At 36.7% G+C, this 27447-nt stretch overlaps 1 protein-coding gene and 1 long non-coding RNA gene across 3 annotated transcripts; one reads left to right on the top strand and one right to left on the bottom strand.

Moving 5' to 3' along the window:
• Positions 1–11579: 11579 nt before the first annotated feature.
• On the bottom strand, positions 11580–12943 carry LOC109106920 (rho-related GTP-binding protein RhoB-like). The gene has a single exon (XM_019120197.2). The coding sequence runs from the start codon at positions 12798–12800 to the stop codon at positions 12315–12317; it is 486 nt and encodes a 161-aa protein (XP_018975742.2). The 5' UTR covers positions 12801–12943; the 3' UTR covers positions 11580–12314.
• A 376-nt stretch (positions 12944–13319) lies between these two features.
• On the top strand, positions 13320–15377 carry LOC109106923. Of its 2 annotated transcripts, XR_006162830.1 has the most exons (4): positions 13325–13737; positions 14251–14330; positions 14406–14540; positions 15018–15376. It is a non-coding gene; the product is annotated as an uncharacterized LOC109106923 (long non-coding RNA). The 2 variants fall into 2 exon arrangements; XR_002020650.2 differs by having other exon boundaries at positions 13320–13737; positions 14251–14540; positions 15018–15377.
• The last annotated feature ends 12070 nt before the right edge of the window (positions 15378–27447 follow it).

Here is a 27447-nt window from a genome sequence, read left to right as displayed (position 1 = left end):
TGCGGATAAAAATGTTCTATCTTTGTTAAACTGTCACATTCGAAGAACGTTTTAAATAAAACATTTGATCACCTCAAGTCTCAATGATGTTCTTATAACGTTCTACTAATGTGGCTGAGAGAATGTTCTTCATTTGTTGTCTTGAAACATTGTACCAAAGTGTTTTTGAGAACATTTTATAATCTGTTACCTCAACAACATCCTCAAAATGTTGCGGATAAAAATGTTCTATCTTTGTTAAACCGTCACATTTAAAGAACGTTTTAAATAAAACATTTGATCACCTCAAGTTCCAATGATGTTCTTATAATGTTCTACTAATGTGGCTGAGAGAATGTCTTCATTTGTTATCTTGAAACATTGTGCCAGTGTGTTTTTGAGAACATTTTATAATCTGTTACCTCAGCAACATCCTCAAAATGTTGCGGATAAAATGTTCTATGTTTGTTAGACCGTCACATTAGAAGAACATTTCAAACAAAACATTTTATCACCTCAAACCTCAAAGATGTTCTTATAACGTTCTACTAATGTGGCTGAGAGAATGTTCTTCATTTGCTATCTTGAAACATTGTAACAATGTGTGTTTTTGAGAACATTTTATAATCTGTTACCTCAGCAATATCCTCAAAATGTTGTGGATAAAATGTTCTATCTTTGTTAAACCGTCACATTTAAAGAACGTTTTAAATAAAACATTTGATCACCTCAAACCTCAAAGATGTTCTTATAACGTTCTACTAATGTGGCTGAGAGAATGTTCTTCATTTGCTATCTTGAAACATTGTAACAATGTGTTTTTGAGAACATTTTATAATCTGTTACCTCAACAACATCCTCAAAATGTTGCGGATAAAATGTTCTATGCTTGTTAGACCGTCACATTAGAAGAAACATTTCAAACAAAACATTTGATCACCTCAAACCTCAAAGATGTTTGTATAACTTTTTACTAATGTGGCTGAGAGAATGTTCTTCATTTGTTTTCTTGAAACATTGTGCTAATGTGTTTTTTCAGAACATTTTATAATATGTTACCTCAACAACATCCTCAAAAACATCCTCAAAAATGTTGCAGGAAGAATGTTTTAGCTTTGTTTACACTTAACATTATAGGAAAAATTTTTTAAATTATAAACATTCTTAGAACATTTTTTAAACATTACAGTCAAATGTTTTCTTTCAAACATTTAAAAATCTTTTACGGAATGTTAGCCAAAGTTCTGAGAACTTTCCCTGCTAGCTGGGCCGGTGCTATTTTCTTAGATCTCTCCAAAGCGTTCGATTTAGTTGATCACTATCTTCTATTGGATAAATTGCATGCTATTTGCCTCTCGAGATCATCTTTACTCTGGTTTAATTGTTATTTTCATCATCGTCGTCAAGGTGTGTCTTACAAGGGTTGTCAGTCTGATTATACAGGTATAGTGAAAGGCATCCCTCAAGGTTCTTCTCTTGGACCTTTATTACTCTCTATCTTTGTTAATGATATGCCCTTATGCTATACAGATTTTAATATTCATCTTTATGTCGATGATACAGTTATTTACTGTAGTAAAACCTACCATCTCCGGGATAAACCTCTCTTTACAGCACGACTTCAATTCTGTACAGCAGTGGCTGTTGGCTAATAAACTTCTTCTTAATAAATCAAAGTCCTACTCTTTATTGTTCCATAGGAAAGCCTTGGATATAGGTGAAAACAACCTTAATCTTTGTTTTCTCGACTCCTCTCCTTTAGAGTCGACTGAGACCTTTAAATATCTTGGTGTTTGGCTGGAAACTGATGTGTCTTTTAAAAACTCATGTACAAGCAATGACAAAACAAACTCAACTCTCGTCTTAAAATATTTTATCAATCTGTTAACTGTTTTAATTTTCCTGGTCAGGAAAAGAATAGTCTTACAGCTGCTCATGCCTATTTTGGACTATGCCGATATTATTTATCAGAATACTACTGCTTCTTGTTTGCATTCCAATGATGTGGTTTACAACAGTCTTTGCCACTTTGTTCTCCGCTGTCCCTTTAGGACACACCGTTGTGTGTTGTACAGACATTTGTCCTGGCTTGCCCCTTCTGCCAGGAGACAGTATCACTGGTTACAATTTATTTTTTAAAAGTTATTACTTGAATTATCCAGTTTATCTCAAGCAACACTTAGTGCTTTATAATTCGCTATACAGCCTGCACCACAATGATCAGATTTTTTTTTGTTGTTCCTAGAGTTAAAAGACAGGTAGGGAAAAAAGCATTTTGTTTTAAGGCTCCATATGATTGGAATAAACTTCCATTTTCTATCCGTTCTTTAACTTCACTTACAGAGTTTCGAAGGGCCCTCAGGGAACATCTTCGGAACATTTGTCTTTGTTTCTAGTTTTGTTTGACCTTGGAATTCATTGGTTATGTGTTTATTATTTCTCATTTTTATGTCCTCATTTTTAGTTATTATTATCAATGTTCTTGTTTGTGTTCCTCTTAGTCCTTGATCTTGTGCAATGCTAGTCATGTGGTTGTTTTTTTGTTCATGTTACTTGTGGGGTTCATGATGGGTGGGGTGGGGTGGGGTTGAGCATTGTTGCTGTTTTTGACTGTGGTATTTGCTCTGCTGTTTTGGTTCAATTTTGCTGTGATGTATTGGAGGACCCCCTCGAAAACGAGATGTTTCATCTCAAGGGGTTAATCATCGCAATAAAGATGTTAATAAGTTTACATTATGACTACTTAAAATAACCTGCAGGGGATGTTCTGGGAATGGTCTCTCTAGGTTATAAAAATAAAACCTAAAAATAACCTGCAGGGAACATTTCCTTTAGGTTATAAAAATAACCTTCATTGAATGTTATGGGAATGTTCCCTTTAGGTTATAAAAATAACACCTAAAAATAAACTGCAGGGAACCTGTGATGAATAATGAGAGGATGCAGGATGCAAGTTAACAAGTTTAATAATAATGAGGGTCAGAGTAAAGACACAGGCAATCAGGTGGTGGTGGTGAAACAGGGATGAGATGGCGATCCGGGGGTGGTGCAGTGAAGAGCGTGAAGAGAAACCCAGGAACAGTTGAACATCCAGACGACACGAGGAACTGACGAAATCCAACGAGAACTGGGCTTGACGAGACACAAGAACAGGACGCACACCAGGGAACAACCACAACGATCTGACAACATGAGAGGGAATTTCTGACATATAAAGGGAGGTGAAATCAACGACAGCTGGTGACACTAATCAACACAATGAGTAACCACACCCACACAATTACACTCACACAGCCACCTCAGTGTGAGACAGCCGATTCATGAAACCGTGACAGTACCCCTCCCCCTAGGAACGCCTCCTGGCGTTCCCAGACAACCTTCCCTGTCGATTGTAATCATCGATAAGGGGAGTGATCCAGAATGTCCCTAGCAGGAACCCAACTTCTCTCCTCCGGACCGTAACCCTCCCAGTCCACCAAGTACTGAAATCCGCGTCCCCTCCGTCTCGAGTCCAGAATGCGGTTTACCAAATACGTGGGTTCCCCATCTACAAGTCGCGGCGGGGGGGGGACCGGGGCATGCGGATTAATGGGAGAATAAAACACGGGGCTTAATTTAGACCACATGGAAGGTGGGGTGAATTCTCCTGTACGCCGGAGGAAGTTTGAGTCGGACTGCCACCGGACTAATAATTTTCAGGAACAGGAAAGAGAGTAAAGTTTTGCCCTTAGGCGGAGTTTACCTGGCAGTAGATCTATCGCACAGTCATAGGAACGGTGCGGAGGGAGAAGAGAAGCAGCACGGGACTTACTGAACACTTCCTTCAGGTCGAGGTACTCCGCGGGCACGTTAGACAAATCTGCTGCCTTACTCTGAAACAGAACCAGACACAGAGGGACAGGCAGACACTAAACAAGATTCATGACAGTGGTTACTCCATGTGGAAATTGTGTTAGTGCACCAGTCGACCCGGGGGTTTTGTGTTTTAAAGAGCCACGGGTGTCCCAAAACCACTGGTGCAAGTGGTGAGTCCATGAGGAGAAGTGAGAGGGTTTCAGTGTGATTGCCAGAAGTGATGGGGGTGATACTTTCAGTGGAATGAGTGATCCGGGGAAGTTCTTGTCCATTGAGTGCGTTGACGGTGATCTGGTGCGAGAGGGGAGTGATGGGGATCTGCAGTTGAACCGCCAATTTAAAATCCATGAAATTACCCTCATTACCCCCATGAAAATCCCACCCGATAGTAGCCTCATACTTACTACCGGGCCTGCTCTTTTCGCCTAACCGGACAGGAGTGGATGAAGTGGCCTGCCTGGCCGCAGTATAGGCAAAGTGTCCACTCTCAGGAACGAGGTGCAGCAGTTGTGTCCGTTCTCCCACACCGCCGTTCCCCAAAGCGTTGCTCTTCCTGACAGCAGGGTGAGTACAAACGCTACCCTTGTCTGTTCGCTCTGAAAAGTACGTGGTTGTAAAGCAAAAAATGCTTGGAAACATCTCGTGAGGAAATGCTCTACAAATTCAGGCTCACCGGAATATCCTTCTGGTGTGGGTAGGCGTGGCTCTGGCCTTTCCGCTGCTGCCGGCGCTGGGGGATCGGGCAGCGTGGGGAACGCAGTGGGAGTCCGTAGAAGCTGTACCTGTTGGGTGAGCTCGGACACCTGCTTCACGAGTGTTTGTACCGCTCGACCTGTGCCTGAGATGTTTTCTTCCTGTTGGTCCATACGTGAGATACTGTGAGCGATGAAATCCTGGAGTTGAGAGGTGCTTGCTGCATCCATTGTTTGGTCAGATCATTCTGTGATGAATAATGAGGGGATGCAAGATGCAAGTTAACAAGTTTAATAATAATGAGGGTCAGAGTAAAGACACAGGCCGGGGGACAAACAATCAGTTGGTGGTGGTGAAGCAGGGACAAGATGGCGATCCGGTGGTGGTGCGGTGAAGAGCGTGAAGAGAAAACCAGGAACCGTTGAACATCCAGAACACACAAGGAACTGACGAAATCCAAACAACACAAAGAACTGACGAAATCCAACGGAGAACTGGGCTTGACGAGACACAAGAACAGGCCGCACACCAGGGAAAACAACCACAACAATCTGACAACATGAGAGGGAATTTACTGACATATAAAGGGAGGTGAAATCAACGACAGCTGGTGACACTAATCAAGCACAATGAGTAACCACACCCACACAATTACACTCACACAGACACCTCAGTGTGAGACAGCCGATTCATAAAAAAAACAAATAACGTTCTGGGAAGGTTCTCTTTAGTTTATAAAATTCAACCTAAAAATAACCTACAGGGAGCATTCCTAGAATGGTCTTATTTGGTTCCCCAAAAAATATCCAACTGGGACCTAATGGGAACATTAGGGATTCATTCTGTGTTTGTTGGGGCCTAAATTTTCTGGCGAGGCTAGCCGCATCTCAAATATCAGTCTCACAGTACTTTGGTGTCAAACAATGATTGGTCTTGTGCAGCGGTGCTTCAAGTCAAAACACACCTAAATAAATACCCAATTAGAACACAGGACAAATGACTAAATCACCAATAAAAACAAGACAAATGAACAAGTCCAACCAAAAGCAGGATGAAACATGAGGAACAAGGGAATCGCATGACAAACATGAACTATGACAAGACAATGAAAGACATGAAAACTTAAACAAGAGAGAGAAAAAAAAAACCAGACATGACAGTCATATGTTTTAGCTTTTGACTATATTCATGTTATAGAATGGCCATGTAAAATCATGTAAATTAATTTGTGATTCATGCTTCTTAATTTGGGGACAAAAAGCACCTCTCAGTCAATTAGATCATGTATGAGATGAATATTATGCAATTTACTAAACACTGCTGGTAGCTGTGAACGCTTCATCATATCCGGTGACCATCACCCAAGCAATTCTCTGGAAAAAAGCCTGGACAAAAATATTTAAAACCTAAAAAATTTAACATATAATGCTCAGTTTTCATGTTTATTAATATTTGTTCATGTAATGTCAAAATGTGCAGTGCTGGGGGGCGCTCAGGACCAGGGTTGAGAAACACTGCTGTACAGTCTGAATAGCACTTCTTTTTTTTTTTTTTTGAGAGAGCAAGAATGGTTCAACATTCAGTCCCCCCTAGAGAATGAAATATTGAATATTGAAATACTTTAGAAATAATTTATTGAAATGTTTTATTGAAATAGTCAGAGACCAAAATATTTTATAAAATCTTGACTATATGAAGGACATTATGATACGTAAAGTATCAGGCCATTTTGGACTGTGATGCCTTCGGTGCATAAACTGAAAAGATGATGATTATCACGGTGGGCTTTCCGGCAGGACTATCATCCCACAGTACACTCAAATTTGCTGATAATATTTGGAAAGGTTTAATAGGGAGCTATAAAACAAATAATTAAAACACAAAAAGGAATTGTATACCTCCCTAAATGAGAAAGACATGATTACATACCAAATAGATACTATTGTGTAAAATGTTTAAGCCAGGTAATTTTAAAGTATTTTTTTTGAGGGAGTGTTTGAAATCAATAAAATTTAAATCAGCCTTATAATAAGTTAATATAACAGATTTTCTAATACGTTATAGTGGGTCATATTTTTTTTCCAAACATTTAAACATTTAAATAACATTACATATATTAACTTGCAGTGGATGTATCCACCAAAAAATAAATAAATGGACTGAGTAGCATAGGAATACCTGGAGATAGCTACTGCTTTAGTAATCAGAATTTCTGGCCTTCAATGGATAAATCTGTTTTAACACCCAACCAAAAAGTTTTGTTTTTTGATAATTGGGTTAAAATTGACCTGACATCTTAATTTAGTATATTTTTATATTTTGATTCCTAATTATGTGACACACTCTTTAACATTACAGAATATTACAGACAGCGTATGTAACACTTTTGTAATCTGGAGTAATTTATTAATGGGGAAATTATATCATTCTACCTAGTTTATGAAAGGGAGTTATATCTCAAATAGGCTAATATTTCTTTGGTATTAGACCAATGATAAAGTAAGATTTTTACAAGCTGTTCGTCATGATTGAGTACAATTTCATGTATCAGGCCCTAAATTATTTTGGTTTTGTGAAGCATTTAAAAATATTGTACACACTGTATCATAATTTCTGGTACTTCTCCATGTTATGAACTTTGCATCTATATATAAGTAAATGGTGAACAGAAAACAGGAAACAGGACAACAAATTAAAAGTCTACATACAAAAACAAAAGCACAGGTACAAGGAACTTGTTACTCCAACAACACATTTTGTGGTAATGCTTTGACTGAAGTTACTCAGCCCGGAAAATTGCCACATGCTCAAATCCTGCAGATCTAAATATAGCGCACAGACACAGATGGGGCCTCTCCCATGACTTTTTGCAAGGGAATGACAACAGCATGAGGGGGGCATGAGACTGCTGACTTTAATGTCTAATCTACTGCTGAAACTACAAACATGAGGCTAGAAGTAGGCTATTTACTTTTAGTAAGATTGACAAAAGAGTGAAAATCCATCCAAACCTAATTTTTATGAACTTGTGAAACATATGTCTACTAGCCTAATTAAGTATACCCTGAGGAAGTGATGTGACTTCTTTACTTCAAAATGACACACTTGCCCATAAAAATAAAGTACTAAAAATGAGTTTTCAATTTTAGCTGGGGGTGTGTATGTCCCACTTAAGCTTTCAAAATCATCCACAAATGTCTCTGAGATGTAATAGAAGACTAAAAGTCAGTGGTTATAAACTTGGTTGTTTTTTTTATTTTTTTTTTAGGAAATCCATCATAATATGAAATTGGACATTACTAAGAAACAAAAAAAACAACCATATTCAGTAACAAAAAAAAAAAAAAAAAACTTTCGCCTTAAAATAAAAAAATAAAATCTACAACAGTAAAACAATTAATTGAAATAAAAAAATTGGTTAAACCAAAAACCCACATAAGAAGAACCTAAAAGAACCTAAAACACCAAACATTTAAATTTACTCTTGTAGAACTTTTTTGTTTTTTGTTTTCTCTAAACATTTTAAATGAATTTTAACTGTGAACATTATTTAAAGCTTTATTCTCTGAATGAAACCAGCATCCACTTTATCTAACACACTCAGCCAAAGTACGCCAGCCATTTTTAACCACATTGCAAGAAAAAACCTTTTTGAAATTCATTGCATTTTAATTTTAACTGCAGTAACACATAATACAAGTACTGTCACAATTATATTTGTTTACATTTATTGAGCAACCTCATAAGTTATAAAAGAAAATGTCAATGTCAAAGAGCTTACTACCTTCTAGGATGGAGTCCTCCTTTGAGGTGTAGCAACAATTACCAAGGTTGTATTGCATCAGCCAAACTATTTTATCACTTAAAGAAATAGGGTATCTTTATTTAAAGACCATTGTTATGCTGAAAGTGTATCCTTTGAACACAGTACAAACAAGCTTAAATGACCACTTTTAGCTGCATTTATTGAATGAGCACTGTGCAATGTCTGAACTGATTGCACTATATTTTATGTATAATCATTATTGTTTTAAATTTGTAACTTTTAATTTTAAACCTCAAATAATTTTTTTAAATAATTTTCAAAGTTTTTTAATTCCTTGTTTTATTGTTGTGATTATTTTATTACTATTATTATTATTTTCTTTTCTTTTATGTAAAGCCCTTTGAATTACCATTGTGTATGAAATTTGCTATATAAATAAACTTGCCTTGCCATACCTGAATTCACCCTATATTTTATTTAGACACAAGCCAAAATGTTACTTACTGATCTATATAATATTTTATGACTTTTACAACTTAATTGTACCATAAATAAAATTAAACCAGCTGTAATATGAAAGTAGAATTTTCAAATAAGATACAACTAAAACAATTTGTTAGTCAATGTTTAATTTAGTTTACTAACTATAAATTAAGGTGATATTCTCTTTTGAAAGACCTTAATGTTTATTGTGATGTCTTTAAAATATGCATAATTTGTGATTAATTAAAAATAAACAAACAAACAAGATAACACTTTATAATAACTTTCATTTATAAATAATTAGCAAACATTATATAATACTTAACAGATCATTATGTAATTAATACATATTCACATAGCTAGAAATATGAGATAATGTGCTTGTTAATGCTTACTAATTAACTTACTAAACATTATGATTAACATATGATTATTTTAATGTAAATGAAATCATAGACTGTAAAAAAAGCTGGACGAGTGTCTCCACTTCCTTCCACTATAGAAAAGTGAAGCCAAATGCCTTGTCCAAATACACACATTTGCAGTCTTGGCCACTTGAGAGTGCGTGCGTGCAACAGGAAGTAAGTGCGCAAGACGGTCCAGCCCTGCATCTCAATGTGGCTACTTATCCTACGCCCTTAAAGTATGTACTCTTTTGGTGAAGAAAAAGTGCACACTTTTGAGTGTGTAGTAAAAGACTAGGCAAGCTTTGGGACATACTATAACGTCATACAATTGCGTCTGTAAAGGACCGCTCTGTCGCACCTGTTACATGCACCCTGTCACTGTAAACTGGCCTATCAATCATATTGGTACAGTTAACATCCTCACCATTAAATTTAATTTAACTTCCAACTCACTGGAGAGAAAAGAAGTAGCTCGTTGATCTGCCAGTCTTTTATGCAGAGACCATGTAGACCATTCGGGGACTTTTGGTATACTCGTTTCAACATACTATGCTTTGGGACACACTTATTCTAATAATCTCACATACTATTTAGGATGGATAGCATGAACATTGAAATGCGGGGCAGATCTTAAAAAAATGCCAAAGCGCAGTGCCCTTAACGCACACTAAATCCTCACTCCCAGAGCGGTATTCAATGCTTAGTGTATCCCATCATGCATCATGCATCATGTTGTGGAAATAAATCGCTAGACTTTTTGCCAAGATCGTGAGAGGTCATGGAAACCTTTCTAATGTAAGTTAAATATTAATAATAATTAGATATTACATATAATTTGGTAGTAAAACAAAGTGCTACACGTTTTGTTGGTGCAAAGGTGAGTAGCCTATATTTATTTTGTACATCATTTGCAACTGCTATTTATCACTTAATTAGAAGCACCAGAAATTAAAGTGTGTCCCATCAGGTAATGAAAAGTTGTACACACACTAGTGGTCTTCATCCTCACTTGAACACTTGGGCCAAACATAGGAAATACGTCATATAAGTAGTCAAGTGATCAAGTGCAAAGACCGCAAGTGTGGGTATTTGGACAAGGCAAAAGCATCTCAGTTCGGCTGCTGCCATCTTGATAAAAATGACATCATTTGGAGACAGAGTCTGCGTAGTAGAGATTCGTTTGGAGCCAGAGTCTGCGCAGTAGTGTCGTAAGGTGGAGCCGTGGTATCAAACTCCTGCCCAAACTCCTGCAGACCCATAACGACATGCCCCGGTTTTATAGCATGAAATTACTAGCTAAAATCATACTTATCACAAAAACGAACAATTGAACATATATCAACGTGATAAAAACTACCTTAAATGACAAAAAAAAACAACAACAACAAAAAAACTTTTTTCGGAATATTGTATTGGAAGTGTAATTTAATTTTTTTTGCACTCAAGTCCCATTCAGGGAAGTCGTGGCCTAATGGTTAGAGAGTTGGACTCCCAATTGAAGGGTTGTGAGTTCGAGTCTCGGGGCCGGCAGGATTGTGGGTGGGGGAGTGCATGTACAGTTCTCTCTCCACCTTCAATACCATGACTTATGTGCCCTTGAGCAAGGCATCGAACTCCCAACTGCTCCCCCGGCGCCGCAACATAAAATGGCTGCCCACTGCTCCATATATATATATATATATATATATATTTTTTTTTTCAAATAAAATAATGTAGTTTTTTAAGAATTCAAAATAAACTGATTTTGGAGTTTGACAATGAACAACCATGCTTGGGACGGCCCACATAAATGACCAAAAATGCTTTACATGTCTTGAAATAATAATTTCTAAACATTAAACATTAACTGCCAGTCTTTATTCACCTGTTTCTTGTTGTTTATCATTTTAATTATTTAAAGTAAATAGTGTAAATTACATCGCTAATGTCATAGAATAGCACATTGTAATGCAGTGTTACAATGTGCCCCATCTCCGCAACTGGAATTTAAAACTAGTTAGTGTCTTCTGATAGTTATCAAAGCATTAAAAAACGATCTGAGCTGATAAATAACAGTGGAGATTAAAATAATAGCAGATTTGTCTAATTTTAAATGAATAATAAAAACTGAGATGAAAAATTTCTTCAAAAGATTCTATATATATATATATATATATATATATATATATATATATATATATATAATGTTGATATGGTAACTGATAAATACTGTAAATTTTGTTATGCTAGCATGTGTGGAAATATTTAAACCACATGTGTTACATCTAACCTCGCATTACTTTGTGCACAGTGCACCGCCTACCCAATCTAAAGCGGAAACTATTCATCATTTGCAAATGTTTATAAATGTTTACTAATCAATTCACAGAAATAAAAACAAAATAGCTTGTTCAAAGTATATTTAAAATGGTTTAATTGAGGCTTGTTCAGTACATTTCATAAACTGAATACAGGAGTTTGTACAGTAATTGTTGTCTACCAAGTAAAAATCAAAAATAGACCAATAACATCAGTATTTCCTCAGCAGTTCTGATTCATTCGTTCATTCCCTTTAGGAGTGATATTTAAACATTAAAGGAGGCAACATTTTTTTTAAACTGTACACTAACACTTTAATCACACCTAAAACAGTTGTTGTCATACAGAGCACATGTGGACCTTTGTTTTGAGAACTTGCCTGTGTATTTTAATTCATTAACAGACAGCAACATCAAGATGAACATGGTAAACAGATCAATTGCTTTAATTACGGAACACTGTAAGGTATAGGAGCATATTCTAAAAAAATAAATAAATAAAACAAACAAAACAAAAAAAAAACTTAAGCTGTGAAGCCTATTGGTATTAAACTTTGTGGGCAGTCCATTTACCACACTACCGGGCCACAGTTATTAAGCCATTCACATAATTAAGTAAAAGTCCATCCAGTGGCCAGCCAGGATGTCTTTTAGAGTGGATCATATGACTTTAGATTGCTTTGAAATATTGACCTCACAATGAATACAAGCACAGTGTGTTCTATGAGCAAAAAGTCATTTCTGCTGTTGGCATACCCAAAAAAGCAATCCTTTCGAGGAGGGTGTCCTTTGTGTCATAGGTTTGTGTTGTTTTTCACATCAGTCGGCAACAGTTCAAACAGCCAGCGGGTGACCTTGGTCTCTTCTGTAAGGATGCTCGAGTAGCGGTCTCAAATACTTCCCGAACCCCTCTTTCGTTTTGGCAGAGCACTCTATGTAGTCGTGCGCTCCGATGCGAGCAGCCATGGCGCGTCCGTCCTCCGTTCTCACTGGCTCCTGTTTTATTCTCGACAGTTCACTTCTCACATTGTCATCGCTCCGCAAATCTTTCTTATTCGCCACCAAAATTATGGGCACATTTGGACAGAAGTGTTTCACTTCCGGCACCCACTTTTCTGGAATGTTTTCCAGAGAGTCTGGGCTATCCACAGAGAAGAACATCAGGATGACATCGGTGTCCGGATAGGATAAGGGTCTCAGTCGGTCGTAGTCCTCCTGCCCCGCAGTGTCCCATAAAGCTAGCTGAACTCGTTTGGAGTCCACTTCAATGTCTGCGACGTAGTTTTCAAACGGTGGGCACGTAAACCTCTGGAAATTCATCTTTGCTAAAAACGATTAACAGACAAGTCTTCCCACATGCCCCGTCCCCAACCACCACCAGCTTTTTACGAATACACGCCATCAAGTGACGACCTGAGAGTAGCGAAATAACGCTTACAGCAGCAGGGTTAAACATGAAACAAGATGTGTCAGTACCGACTTTATAAGCTCGCTGTGAGTTCTTAATATAGCAGTCCAATCAGTTTGAGGGAGTGCCTCTGATCTCACTCTCTTTCCACATGACTCATGAGACCATCTCTTTCGGTACAGTTTTCACTGAGCACAATCACTACCTGTAAAAAATAAAATAATAATAAACATATACATAATATAAATAAATAAATATATTAAAAATATATATAATATATATATATATATATATATATATATATATATATATATATATATATTTGACAGTTTGTAGAGTTTGACCTGGCTCATATGAACATTCTGTGATTGTAAGTTTATAAGATTTTTGGAAGTTTCAGTGGTCTGTTAGGCGAACCGTAAATCCGATCAGTCGAATAGGTGTTGCACCAACTGAATTTTTAAACACAAAACTTTCATTTTTTTAAATAAACAGACTTATATTTTGTTTTTTATTTAATTTTTAAAGACAGAGTTAGCCTACTTTAATCCTGTTGCTCCAGTACTAAACATTTTATTTAAATTTTAGGGCAGTGTTTAAACGGGCAGGCTGCTCTGTCACCAGCAAAGGTGGCCACTCTCTGCAGCGAATCGCACCTGTTGTTCCCTTCGATACTTCATGTGTAACGTAGACTAACCCAGAGCCGTTGAAAAACAGAGTTGCGAGACTGCCATAGGAACTTTAGAATGCGGAAGTAACGCGTGTCGTGGAGCAGCCAATAGTTCCAAACACTGATAGTTCCAGCGCTGAACTTCACACATTTTCAATGTTTCTGAAGTACGCTCGCTGGTAAATTGATGAAATTACTGTATTTTCGACATTTGAACGCATTAGCCGACCTCTCATGAATCTATATAATAGTTGTATTTTATGTAGCCAGCTTTATTAATGTTTATTGGAGGTATGTAGACTCTTAATTGCTGCTAGCTTAAGTAACAAACACTTAACTAATATTAGCTACCATAATCTGATGTTGGGCTACATTTACCTCAAATTTTCAAGTTCGTTGGCATACAACGTTTATCGTCGGTTGTTAGATTTGTTGTTGAAGTGATTAACACTTGTTTGCGACCGTATTAGTACACCTGATTACAATTAACTTTAGCTAGCTTTACTAGAATTTTTGTTTTTTATTTATTTTTGCTACCTCAACTAGATAACATGGCTAGCTTGTATCTAGCAAGGTTGTTCCTTGGTTAATTTAGTCATTGAAGTTATACACATGAAACTAGAATACATCTTTGTAAATATTAAGTATTTTTGGATGACATTTAATTATTTCACTTTTTTTCTCTCTTTTAGGAGGTGAAAAACAAGTCTAAACCAAGACTTAAACTTAGATAAAGTAATTGTCAGTAATTTAAGTTCCAGCTGTCGAACAGGTGGGATTTAATTTGCAAAGCCATACACTGTAAGCCATCACTGTATGTGTGTGTTGTTTTGTTTGTTTTCAACAGGATGGATTATCGGTGGGGAGTGGAGCAGTGGCCAGGCTGGGGGAGCTTGTGGTTCCTGTAAGCAATGGAGTGATGATGAAGCTGGTTTAAATTTGAACAGTGGGGTGCTGAAGCTGGTGGGGTGATGGTGAGGCTGTAAGTGTAAGATAGAAGATAATATTGTCTATAATTAGTCAGAAAATTATTGTCAACTGCAAGAGTTACCACAAACAAGTCACATCTTTCTCAAAATTAAGCAGATATGTTGGACTAATATATGAATAACACATACAATCAATAAAACTTGTATAAACATAAGACAAGAGACCAGAAAACAGGCAAAATAGACCCTCCATACCCATTGATGCTGAAGACTTGCTGGGTGGTGGGACATTTGTAGGAGCAAAGGTCAGGCCAAACTCCTCCATGGCAACAAGCAAGGTTTGTGGTGGGGGCCTGCTTGTTGTAGGTTTGGATCTTTATTGTCTTTACTGGTTCATTTTTGACCTTTTTGTCTGGCTTTTGCTTCCAAGATGACCATCATCAGACAGCTTTTTTTCTATTAGCACAGATCTGCTTTGCTGCAATTCTTAAACTCAGCATGATGTATGTGTTTTTTTTTTTTTTTTGCAGATCATGGCATGAAGGAAGCCTGCTGTCCAAGAGCCTACCCTCTCTCTCCAGCATATCCATGGCATTTGGATCCATAAAGGAGCCACTGGTCCTAGTTCGGAACAGCTCCTCAATTTGCCGGACTAAATCGAAGGCCTCTTGTGACGGCCGACAAAGTACACCTGGCTTGAACTCTTTCAGCTTCAGTAAAACACTGTGATTTCCTTCAGGACTGTCATCATTGTGCTTAATTGCACTTTGGCAACCCTCACAAATCTTGGAATATTTAATCACTTAATTGATATTCACTTGTTGTGCATGTACAGTACAGGTCAAAAGTTTGGAAACATTACTATTTTTAATGTTTTTGAAAGAAGTCTCTTCTGCTCATCAAGCCTGCATTTATTTGATCAAAAATACAGAAAAAACAGTAATATTGTGAAATATTATTACAACTTAAAATAATAGTTTTCTATTTGAATATACTTTAAAAAAAAAATTATTCCTGTGACGCAAAGCTGAATTTTCAGCATCATTACTCCAGCCTTCAGTGTCACATGTAACATCCAGTCTATCACATGATCATTTAGAAATCATTCAAATATTCTGATTTATTATGAGTGTTGGAAACAGTTCTGCTGTCTAATATATTTGATGAATAAAAGGTTAAAAAGAACTGCATTTATAAAAAAAAAAAAAAAAAAAAAAAACATTCTAATAATATATATTCTAATAATATATTTTCTTTACTATCACTTTTTATCAATTTAACACATCCTTGCTGAATAAAAGTATTGATTTTATTTAAAAAAAAGAAAGAAAAAAAATTACTAACCCCAAATTACTGACCAGTAGTGTATATTGTTATTACAAAATATTTATATTTTAAAAACATAGCTACTTTTTTTTTTTTTTTTTTTTACTTTTTATTCATCAAAGTATCCTAAAAAAGTATCACATGTTCTGAAAAAATATTAAGCAGCAGAACTGTTTTCAACTTTGATAATGAATCATCATATTAGAATGATTTCTAAAGGATCATGTGATAATGATCCTAAAAATTCAGCTTTTCATCACAGAAATAAATTATAATTTAAAGTATAATAAATTTAAAAACAATTATTTTAAATTGAAATAATATATCACAATATTACATTGTTTTTTTCTGTATTTTTGATCAAATAAATGCAGGCTTGATGAGCAGAAGAAACTTCTTTCAAAAACATTAAAAATAGTAATGTTTCCAAACTTTTTACCTGTACTGTATATATTTATGTGAATGTGTCTTAACATAACTTTAGGATGTTAGTAATTATGACCATAGAAACACAAGAAAAATATATACAGCACATACTGTAAATGTATTATACCTTATTGGAGCAGTCCCCTTTTCCCTCCAAAATTAAACGCACACAAAAATTAATTAAATTCAAGGAGTTTTATTGGCATGAATGTTATAAGATCGTTTCCATAGCATCAAAATACAATTTTCAATACACACAATATATACAGTAATATCAACATTAACACAACTGGGTGAGGAACAGCCAAACTCAGCTAACAAGGTTGCTGAAGACAGTTTACTGTGAAAAAACATATACCGCGGCAAGACGCAGCAACAAGACACAAGGCAGATGTGCTGCCCAAGCTCTGTTGAAGAAGCACAAAGAAATTGAGGACTGGTCAGCAGTGTCACCCAAAGAAACTTACTGCAGCAGATGAAAGGCACATCATGCTTACTTGCCTTGCAATCTGAAGATGTCCAGCAGTACCATCAGCTCAGCTTCTGTATTTTTGATCAAATAAATGCAGGCTTGATGAGCAGAAGAGACTTCTTTCAAAAACATTAAAAATAGTAATGTTTCCAAACTTTTGACCTTTACTGTATCAGTGGTGGACAGTAACGGAGTAGCTTTACTTCGTTACTGTACTTAAGTACATTTTTCAAGTATCTGTACTTTACCGGAGTAGTTTTATTTTAAGTAACTTTTACTTTTACTTCACTACATTCCAAAGCATAAGATCGTACTTTTTACTTCACTACATTTCATAAAACATATCGTTACTCCTTATAATATATCACGTGCTCTGAGACGCAGAAGCGGTGTCTGATTCAAGAACGACCTGATTCTTTTCAATGAACCTTTTATCATCGGTTCGCAAATCGCACCAAACGATTCATTCACGAATTAGAATGATCTGATTGCAGCTGTTCTCGATTCTACAACTCACTGATTCAAATGAACCGTTTAGTGCGAGTCTCTAGTGAACTCAATTCACAACCGGGAGATCTTGTGAGCGCGCGCGACTGATGCTGCTAAAAGTAAGTTACTAATGTCGAATTTTGAGATTAATTATTGTAACTGAAAATCATATTTAGGTCTAAATTGTCAGTTGTTTGTGAACTAAATCTTCTGTAAAGGGTGATCTATTTAAGCCCACTGAAATGCTTGAATGCAAACACATCAGCATCTGTGCCTCTTAGGTCAAAAAAACAAAACATTAAATTAACACAGATTAAATAAAATAACTAATGCACGTTCAAATTCCCGCTGCCATAACATTAACAGTTGTATTAAAATGTTACGCATTTATCTATGTGACGTCTGTTTTTATATTGTTTATCAACAGTATAAACGTTTATATTGTTTGAATTAACCACCCAAGTAGACAGATATGAATGTTTATTCATAACCATACTGAAAATAAGTAAATATTGGTAGCTGATGCTAACTGTCTAGCTAACAAGCTTGCTGGTGCTAAGTTGAGGTTATTTTTAAAAATAAAGTCCAAATATTTTTATTCAACCACCTAGATATATTATATCTGGGGGAAAAAGAAAGGCTGTGATGTTCAGAACATGGTCACTACAGTAATTATCAAAGTGGGAAGTGATGCCCTCTGGGAGTATTTGGCTAGGAGTGTTTTTACACCAAAGACAAGGTTTGAGAAAATGTTCTTCCTAACTTCAGGCCTTATTCTCATGTCATATATAACTGTGATGTTCTGCAAAACAACAAATTTTAAAACACTTTTTTTTCTTACTGGTGAAAATCTGATGATCAAATGTGACCCTGGAGCACAAAAGCAGTCTGAAGTTGCTGGGGTATATTTGTAGCAATAGCCAAAAATACATTGCATGAGTCAAAATGATTAATTTTTCTTTTATGCCAAAAATCATTAGGATATTAAGTAAAGATCATGTTCCATGAAGATATTTTCTAAATTTCCTACTGTAAATATATAAAAACTTATTTTTTGATTAGTAATATGCATTGCTAAGAATTCATTTAGACAAGTTTAAAGGTGATTTTCCTCAGTGTTTTTGATTTTTTTGCACCCTCAGATTCCAGATTTTCCAATAGATATAATCCTTTCCTAACAAACAAAACATCAATGGAAAGCTTATTTAATCAGCTTTCGGATGATGCCTAAATCTCAATTTCAAGAAATTGACGTGAAAAAAATTCTTGTAGAAATTGCTGTTACCACCTGTTTTCTCTCAGGTACATCGCAGTGTAAGCTTCACAGTGAACATTACTACATCACTCTTGTCAGCGTAGTCCATATCAACAACAAAAATATATCTTGACTCCATATAGTGGTTATTTTGAGAAAATTCCAGGTATTTTGAGCAGTAGGATTATAAAAAAAAATATATGTGCTAATACAAAATTAAGTAGCCAGCCTATATAAAATTGCAAAATAAATCTATCTATCAGTACTTTTTTACTTAAGTACATAAAAAATCGAGTACTTTTGTACTTTCACTTAAGTAAAATTGAAAACTTTTACTACTGTACTTTTACTGGAGTATTATTTTATTATATGTATCTGTACTTTTACTCAAGTACTTGATCCAACTAGCTCCAAGGTTATTGGAGTGTATATATTATATATATATATATATATATATATATATATATATATATATATATATATATATATATATACACACAAACACATTAATGTAATGTATGTGTGTTTTTATGCATGTGTATATATATATATATATATATAATATATCTATATATTATATATGTCCATATATATATAATATAACCTAGAGTAGTCAACATTTGAAATGGACCTGAAGTTGTCCTTAAAACCTTCTTATTAGGACAAATTAGTTCTTAGTACAACTTTTTCTTTTCTTTTTTTTTTGTTTTTGTGTGTGTGTGTATATATATATATATATATATTATTAGTATACAGACATACAAACAGTACACTTATGTTTAGGGAATGTTTAGCCTATGTTTAGGGAAGGATGAAGGGGTTAACCAGACTGAAATGGATCCTGTTAATAGTAACAGTAATGTTATGGATCGTATTTAGGAAAAGAGAACACACTGTAAGTGTAGTAAACAGTAATCAATGCATACGCGTTAATATTTGCAGAAAAAAACGCTGTAATATAGTCATTGCTGTAAATGTATTTTACGCTATAGGAGCAGCCCCTCTTCCCTCCAAAATTAAACACAAAAACTGATTAATGCCATGTTTCCACCACTCCCCAGAAAGAAAAAAAAATGCTATTATATGTATGTAATGCAAGTGTCAACTTAATAATCAGTGTATATTATGCGTCAATATTTACCGATAATTGCTGCAAATATAGTTGCTGCTGTTTGGAACTATTGAGAGCTACATGAACCACGTGACAGCGTGGCGGCGAGATCAAAGAGTGTCGCAACTGTCATATTTAAATGGCTCTGGTCTAACCATGTTCTGTACACTTTTCGCCCTTCACCGCACGCCAGCGACCACTCCTCCGTTGTTGAAAGCCAGACAAGCATGTTTGTGTGATCATTCTCTGGGGGAATACCCATTGCACAGTCCACAATTACGGAGCCCCTAAAGGTTCATTGTGGTGGAAAAAAATCAGAGTGAGTGAAAAAATTTGGGGTGGGAGGAAAAAATATATTTTTTATTTTTTTGCGTTCTCTCGCAAAAATTTTTGCGTTCCCCTCTAGAAACTTTGCGTTCCCTCGCAAAACTTTTGCGTTCTCTCGCAAAACTTTTGCGTTCTCTCGCAAAGATATTTGCGTTCTCTCGCAAAATTATTTGCGTTCCCTCGCAAAATTATTTGCGTTCCCTCGCAAAACATTTGCGTTCTCTCGCAAAATTATTTGCGTTCCCTCGCAAAATCAGCTGAGTTCGGACAAACACTTCCTGTTTACTTTACAGCTTGTAGTGGTTTATACAGCTCCATAAGTTCACAAACGGAGCGGTTCATAGAGTTTTGTTTTGAACTTGGAGAAATAGTCAGTGCATGCTTATTACGGCACGGTGTACATAACAAACTAAAACGCTTAATGTAAAACACTGTGTGAGAGCCGTGGGAACGGAGCGAGGCCGGTGGAGCACCTGCGCCATTCACCGGTAACGATCCCGCGAAGGAGAACTGAAGGAGGGACTGATGACAGTGTTGGACGATAGATGGACCAGGCTCGGACTTTATTTTGTGTTTTGGTTCTGTTTGTGTGCGACAGTCGTCCAGCGAGTAGGGGCTGGCGCGGTCTTTTAATATATATTTTGTTATTAAAGTTTTGTTTGAATGTTCGCCGGTTCCCGCCTCATTCTTCCCGTGACTATAACGTTTGTTACACACTGGATGACTAAATTCAGTACACGGATTACACATCATAATTATTAAAGTAGGACAGACAAGCAGAATAGCCCAGATATGAACGTACCTGGTAAACTGCACTTTAAGCGTAGGCTATCCCTCATAGAAACTTATTATTTTAAACTTGACTCAAGTCATTAGCTACAGTCACTTTGCCTTATTGTAAGACATGGTTTTGGGACATTCTAAAACACTTAATGTGAATGTAGCTACATAACAGTGGACATGGGAGCCCTAATTCGGTTAAGGCCTAATAACTACTATTAATGCTAATCAAATTGTAATATTAATAACCCTTATTAATAGCTATCAGTAATAAGCAAATAGCCATAATGCAACGTTTCTCCCCATTTAAAACCATCAGGATATAGAAAGGATCCTTAAGGGAAGCTGGACAAAGACAGTAGGCTATATAGGCTAAAACCAAAAGATGGTAAACAGTTATTAATAAAATATAGCCTATTATGCACAGGAAAGCAGACAAGCCCAGAATAGCTAGAAACAAGCCAAAAACCTAATGTAAGCGAAACTGGGCTCACGTAAGCTCTCTTTCATCACAAATCCAAATGTTTCCATATTCCGCAATGTATTTGAAGAAAAAATCATAATGAACAAAAATGTGCCGCACTGGAGTGGGCCGGGGCTCACGATACGGAACAGAAATAATACAGATTATTTAAAATTGATTGTGTAACGTTATATCTGTATTGGTGATTCTTTTAAAATTTAATAATGAACAGGCCGCACTTGCAATTTTTGGCATGAACTGTTAGGCCTATATAAAATCAAATCGCACAAACAAAATACTCCAGTCACTTAGGCTATAGGGCATTCTGAGATTTTGAATTCAGTTTGAAGATTCATAACGTAAAAAGATTCGCTTTGAACATGTTAATAATCGAACATGTTATTGAATTTCGCTCTGGAACCTAAAAATGCATTATGCCCTACATTGTAGCCTGAATATCCAGGAGTAATTGCATATGTGTCAATGATTTGATCGCGGCCTAGCGCCTCATGCGCATATATTCATTGCAAGTGCAGCTGTTCATTATTAAAATAAAGAAGAAGCCAATACAGATAACACGTTATGTCAATCTCCAATTTACAATAATCTGTATTAGTCTCCAAAAGTGAGCCCCGGCCCCACTCCAGTGAGGCAATATTTTTGTTCATTATGATTTTTTCTTCAAATACATTGCGAATATGGAAACATTTGGATTTGTGATGAAAGAGAGCTGTACGTGAGCCCAGTTTCGCTCTACATTAGGTTTTGGCTTGTTTCTAGCTATTCTGGGCTTGTCTGCTTTCCTGTGCATAATAGGCTATATTTTCTTAATAAACTGTTTTACCATATTTTTGTTTTTAGCCTATATAGCCTACTGTCTTTTGTCCAGCTTCCCTTAAGGATCCTTTCTATATCCTGACGGTTTTAAATGGGGGAGAAACGTTGTATTATGGCTATGTGCTTTACTGATAGCTATTAATAAGGTTATTAATATTACAATTTTTATTAGCATCAATATGTATTTGTATTGCGGCCTTACCGAATTGGGCCTCCAATGCCACTGTTATAGTAGCTACATCCACATTAAGTGTTTTAGAATGTCCCAAAACCATGTCTTAAACTATAGGCAAAGCTGACTGTAGCCTATTTGAACTTGAGTCCAAGTTTAAAATAAAACTCTTTCTTTCTATGAGGGATAGCCTACGCTTAAAGTGCAGTTTACCAGGTTACGTTCATATTCTGGGCTATTCTGCTTGTCTGTCTACTTTAATAATATGGTGTGTAATCCGTGTACTGAATTTAGTCATCCAGTGTGTAACAAAACGTTATAGTCACGGGAAGAATGAGGCGGGAACCGGCGAACATTCAAACAAAACTTTTAATAACAAAATATACGTAAAAGACCGCGACAGCCCCTACTCGTGGACGACTGTCGCACACAAACAGAACCAAAACACAAAATAAAGTCCGAGCCTGGTCCTCTATCGTCCAACACTGTCATCAGTCCCTCCTTCAGTTCTCCTTCGCGGGACTCGTTACCGGTGAATGGCGCAGGTGCTCCACCGGCCCGCTCCGTTCCCACGGCTCTCACACAGTGTTTTTACATTAAGCGTTTTAGTATGTCCCAAAACCGTGCCGTAATAGGCATGCACTGACTATTTCTCCAAGTTCAAAACAAAACTCTATGAACCGCTCCATTGTGAACTTATGGAGCTGTATAAACCACTACAAGCTGTAAAGTAAACAGGAAGTGTTTGTCCGAACTCAGCTGGTTTTGCGAGAGAACGCAAAAGTTTAATAAATAATATATTTTTTTTTGCGAGAGAACGCAAATGTTTTGCGAGGGAACGCAAATAATTTTGCGAGAGAACGCAAAAGTTTTGCGAGGGAACGCAAATATCTTTGCGAGAGAACGCAAAGTTTCTCGAGGGAACGCAAAAGTTTTGCGAGAGAACGCAAAATAATTAAAAATATATTTTTTCCTCCCATCCACCACAATTAACCACTCACTCTCACCTTAACAAACCAAAATAAACCTTTAGTGGACCAATAACAATTTAAAAAATTTCTTTTGGACAGAGGTGGAAAGAGTACAAAAATATTCTACTCAAGTAAAAGTACCACATACTTAATGAAATTTACTTAAGTACAAGTAAAGTACCAGTCTAAAAATCTACTCAAGGCCGGATGTAAAAAGTAGCCATTCACCGGTAAATTTACTCAGAGTAAAAGTTACTTAGGGGGGATTTTAACAGTGGAAGGCCTGGATAGGGAGGTCCAGGCTCGTTCCTGGAGGGCCACAGTCCTGCACAGTTTGTGTGCGAACCCTAATTAAACACACCTGATCAGTTAATCTGCGGTCATTTAGGCTTATTTTGAAAACTAAGTGGTTTGTGTTCGGAGCAGGTTCCGCCTAAACTCTGCCGTGCTACGGCCCTATAGGAAACTGAGTTTGACACCCCTGGGATGGCCTATTAATCTCAAACTAGTTGTTTTAATTAAAGGAATCAGTTATTTAGAATAATAAGCATTTGGGCTGTTACCAGGCAAATCAGTATCAACAAAAACTCATCTTTTCAAGCAGAGGAAATGCAGATCCTTCATCGGAAGTGGCATTTAGATGTAACTTTGACACACTGTTCAAATGCAGGACAAGAATGCATTTAACCTTTTGCCTATACAAATGCATGAATAATGTTTTGATTTTCTAAGACACTAAAATGTTGGATACTCTACTATAACATAAGACATTGGAGCCCTAAAAAAAAAAAAAAAAATAAATACTATTATATGTGAAATAAAAATGGCCAGTATTGTCAGCAAGTCACTGTTAATAAGTGATCATTGCGATTGAACCGAATCATTTAAAACGGTTGATTCATCCCCCAACGAAACACTGTCAGGTTGCAAAACTGTCCTTTGGGAAGCTGGTTTGGGATTATTTTTGTTGTATAAATAGAGCAAAAACAGGCAATATGGTGTCTAAAACGCAAGTTTCTTAATTAAATAGTATTACTGACCTTTTGAAAGCATACAAGCCCCAGATATATCTATAAATATATATATAAATATATATGTATATATATAATGTGTGTGTGATTATATGGTTTTTAGAGGAAAAAGACGGCATTGTCTTTGTGTGATTTGATTTACTATATGAAATGATATAAGAAAGAATGCACTCTGCCCCTATATCTTCAATTTTGTGATCATTCTAAATGCATTTCAACAGATTCGCTCACACAGTGAAAGAACGCACTATAAATGCGCGCGCACATAATTAAAACAACAATTATGATATTATCGCAGACGATATCGCACACTGTCACTTTTGGCTAATTTGTGCAAAACCTCTTGCTAAAAACTGTCAAAGCTTCATTTTAACCACCAATGCAACGAGCAGTTATTTTAGCTTTCCTCTACATGCTTGCGAAGGGTTGATGTCGAGATTTTATAAGCTGCTAGTTTGGTTTCCCTAGGCAAGCAACAGCTTACAATGCACAATAAAGCATGAATTGCCAGGGGTTCCCTTAATTTCCTGCGAGTTCAACTTCAGATGACGGGGTTTCGTTTTCAGCGGGGTCTGCACCACTAACGCCTGTTTTGTGAGAGAACGCTGCATCTTTTGTGATTTTAGCGCCAGTTTGCCCTTGCCCATTATTTACGCACGTAGTTTCCAGGGAGATTTATTTATTTATTTATTTTACTCAGTAATTAATGGTTTTAAAAGTGTAGCGAAGTACAATACTTCAAAAAAAAATATACTTAAGTAAAAGTAAATTACAGATTTAAAAAAATTCACTTAAAAAAGTAGAAGTACACAAAAAAGCTACTCAATTACAGTAACGCGAGTAAATGTAATTCGTTACTTTCCACCTCTGCTTTTGGACCAATAGTTTTTGAGAAAAGTGGGGGAAAGTACCGTCTCCGCAGGTGTACAGAAGATGAAAAGCGTTAACGCTGTTTCGTACAGGCTAATGATGTTCCGTACAGAGCGCATACTTTGATTTCACGACGAAAATGGACATTTAACGGATCGACTTTGAGCTATTTATTTATTTTAACTGAAGAAAACATCATTTCAATGAATAAGAAAGGTAAGTACTTTTTTATTTGTTTAAAATTTAAGTTTTTTGCTGATGTAATAAGCTAGAGGACTATGCGAGCTAGGCCTGATTGTGTCGTGATATTGATTATGGCATGTGGGTTAAGCATGAACCATTCTGAAGACAAAGAAGGGCAAACAGTTTGAACTGATTCAAAATATTTAATGATTAACCAATGTGAAAACTTCAAAACATAAATGATCAGGATACGTGCGTTCACAACTATTTGCATTTAACACTAAACTGATTAAAAAAATACCGTAACTAGAAATTAACAGTTGGCACTTCCTTCACTTCTGCGCACTCCAGGTGGAACCACAAATGGCACACAAATGGAACCACAATGGCCTCATCTACGGAGCCAGGTGGGACCACTCTACGGCAGAGAGCGCAGTGTTCTCCATTTTCAGTAGGAGGAGGTGACTGATTCTTTTTCCTTTTGGCCTTCTGGGCTTGTCTTTATTCCACCTTCTTCTTTGCCATCTCTTCCTTGTGCTTTCTCTTCTTTTCTTCCTTCTCTTTCTCCTCAGTTTCTTTCTCTACCAGCAGGTCAAAGTATTCGTCGCTGGTGATGACACGGGCTGGCAACGGAATGCGAAGACTCAACTTTTTCTTCCTCTCCAGGGCTGGACTCATGAGGACGTTAGCCAGACTCTCTGGTATTACACCTGCTGCCACCAGGTAATTTTTGTGAGCCACTTTATTAATGTTACAGGTGGGGCAAGGTGACTGATGTGTCAGTAGGTGACTTGATGGATGGTGTGGTGGGAGCGATAGATAGTGTGGCTGACGGAGTGGTGGCAGGGCTGGATGGTGTGGTGTCACTTTCATCTACAAATGGGAGCACTCTCACCACCTAAGAAAATAAAACGTATGTAAAACTCATTAACCCTTTAAAACCGAACGTGTCGGCGCCGACACAATTTACCATGCTGTATTAATGTTATCATAACTCAGCAACTGTTTGCACGATGAAAAAAAATCCAATTGTGTCTGATAGTAGACAGCTTTAAGACAATATACGGCTTAATATGGTAATTGCATGCTTTCCATCAGCAAAGCACAGCGGCTTTCGGGGAGAGGGGGAAGGGCGGATTTAAAGCGGGAGATACAGGTTTGAGAGTTTGAGAGTGCAAAATATTAATAAAATTACAAGAGAGGAGGCGCTTGATCTGATCTTTGATGACACCTGGGAAGAGGCTGAGCATGATTCTTCGGATCCGGAGTCTGTGTATTCAGACGTTGAGGAGGCATATGCTGCTGGCCTTGATCCAGACGTGGATTGGTAAGTGAAGCTTATTGTGTCTTTCCTGATCTATTGTGTCTTTTCCCGTTGTAAATTGCCATCGTTAATGCAATAAGTTCAGATAAGATGCTTTGGCAACTGTTATGGACTCTGTGCTGGATCGCGATAATCAAGCTTGCATACAAACAAGCATTACTCACCGGGAGAATTTACAAACAGCCGCTTTTATCTCATGTCTCCTCCAATGGATCCCATCTACCGGGAGAAGAGCTTATGGTATTCCAGCAGTATGTTTGCCCACTTTCTGAGCATCAGTGGATGGCTTTTCAGTCTCATGAAAAAATCTATAGAGATCATCTGAACATCAAACGCCAGCATGAGAAGAACTTTGTTTCCTCTGGTGATCCAGGAAAGTGCATAACGCTAGCTGCACTGCTAAACGGGATATTCTTCAGAAACAGAGTTTTTACACCCGAAAGCCACAAAGGTAAACCGTTGGAATTATTATATCGCATGGAATCGATCTTACTGACATAGATATCGTACCTCAAAGTGATGATGTTACTGACCATTTCCTTGTATCGTGCATTTTCGTATTTGATGATAATAACTATATAGCTTCGCGTTATCGTCCGGGCAGAACTATTGTTCCAGCCACCAAAGACAGATTCGCAAATAACCTGCCTGATTTATCTCAGCTGCTCTGTGTACCCATAAATACACATGAACTAGACAAAATGACTGGCAACATGGGCACTATCTTCTCTAATACATTAGAAGCTGTTGCCCCCATCAAATTGAAAAAGGTTAGAGAAAAACGTACTGTGCCATGGTACAACAGTAATACCCACGCTCTCAAGAAAGAAACTCGCAGTCTTGAGCGCAAATGGAGAAAAAACTAACTTGGAAGTTTTTAGAATTGCGTGGAAAAACAGTATGTCCAGCTATAGACAGACTCT

The sequence above is a fragment of the Cyprinus carpio genome, chromosome A20 (assembly GCF_018340385.1).
Source record: "Cyprinus carpio isolate SPL01 chromosome A20, ASM1834038v1, whole genome shotgun sequence".
In the NCBI taxonomy this organism is placed as follows: domain Eukaryota; kingdom Metazoa; phylum Chordata; class Actinopteri; order Cypriniformes; family Cyprinidae; genus Cyprinus; species Cyprinus carpio.
This window is presented reverse-complemented; position numbering and strand designations above follow the sequence as displayed.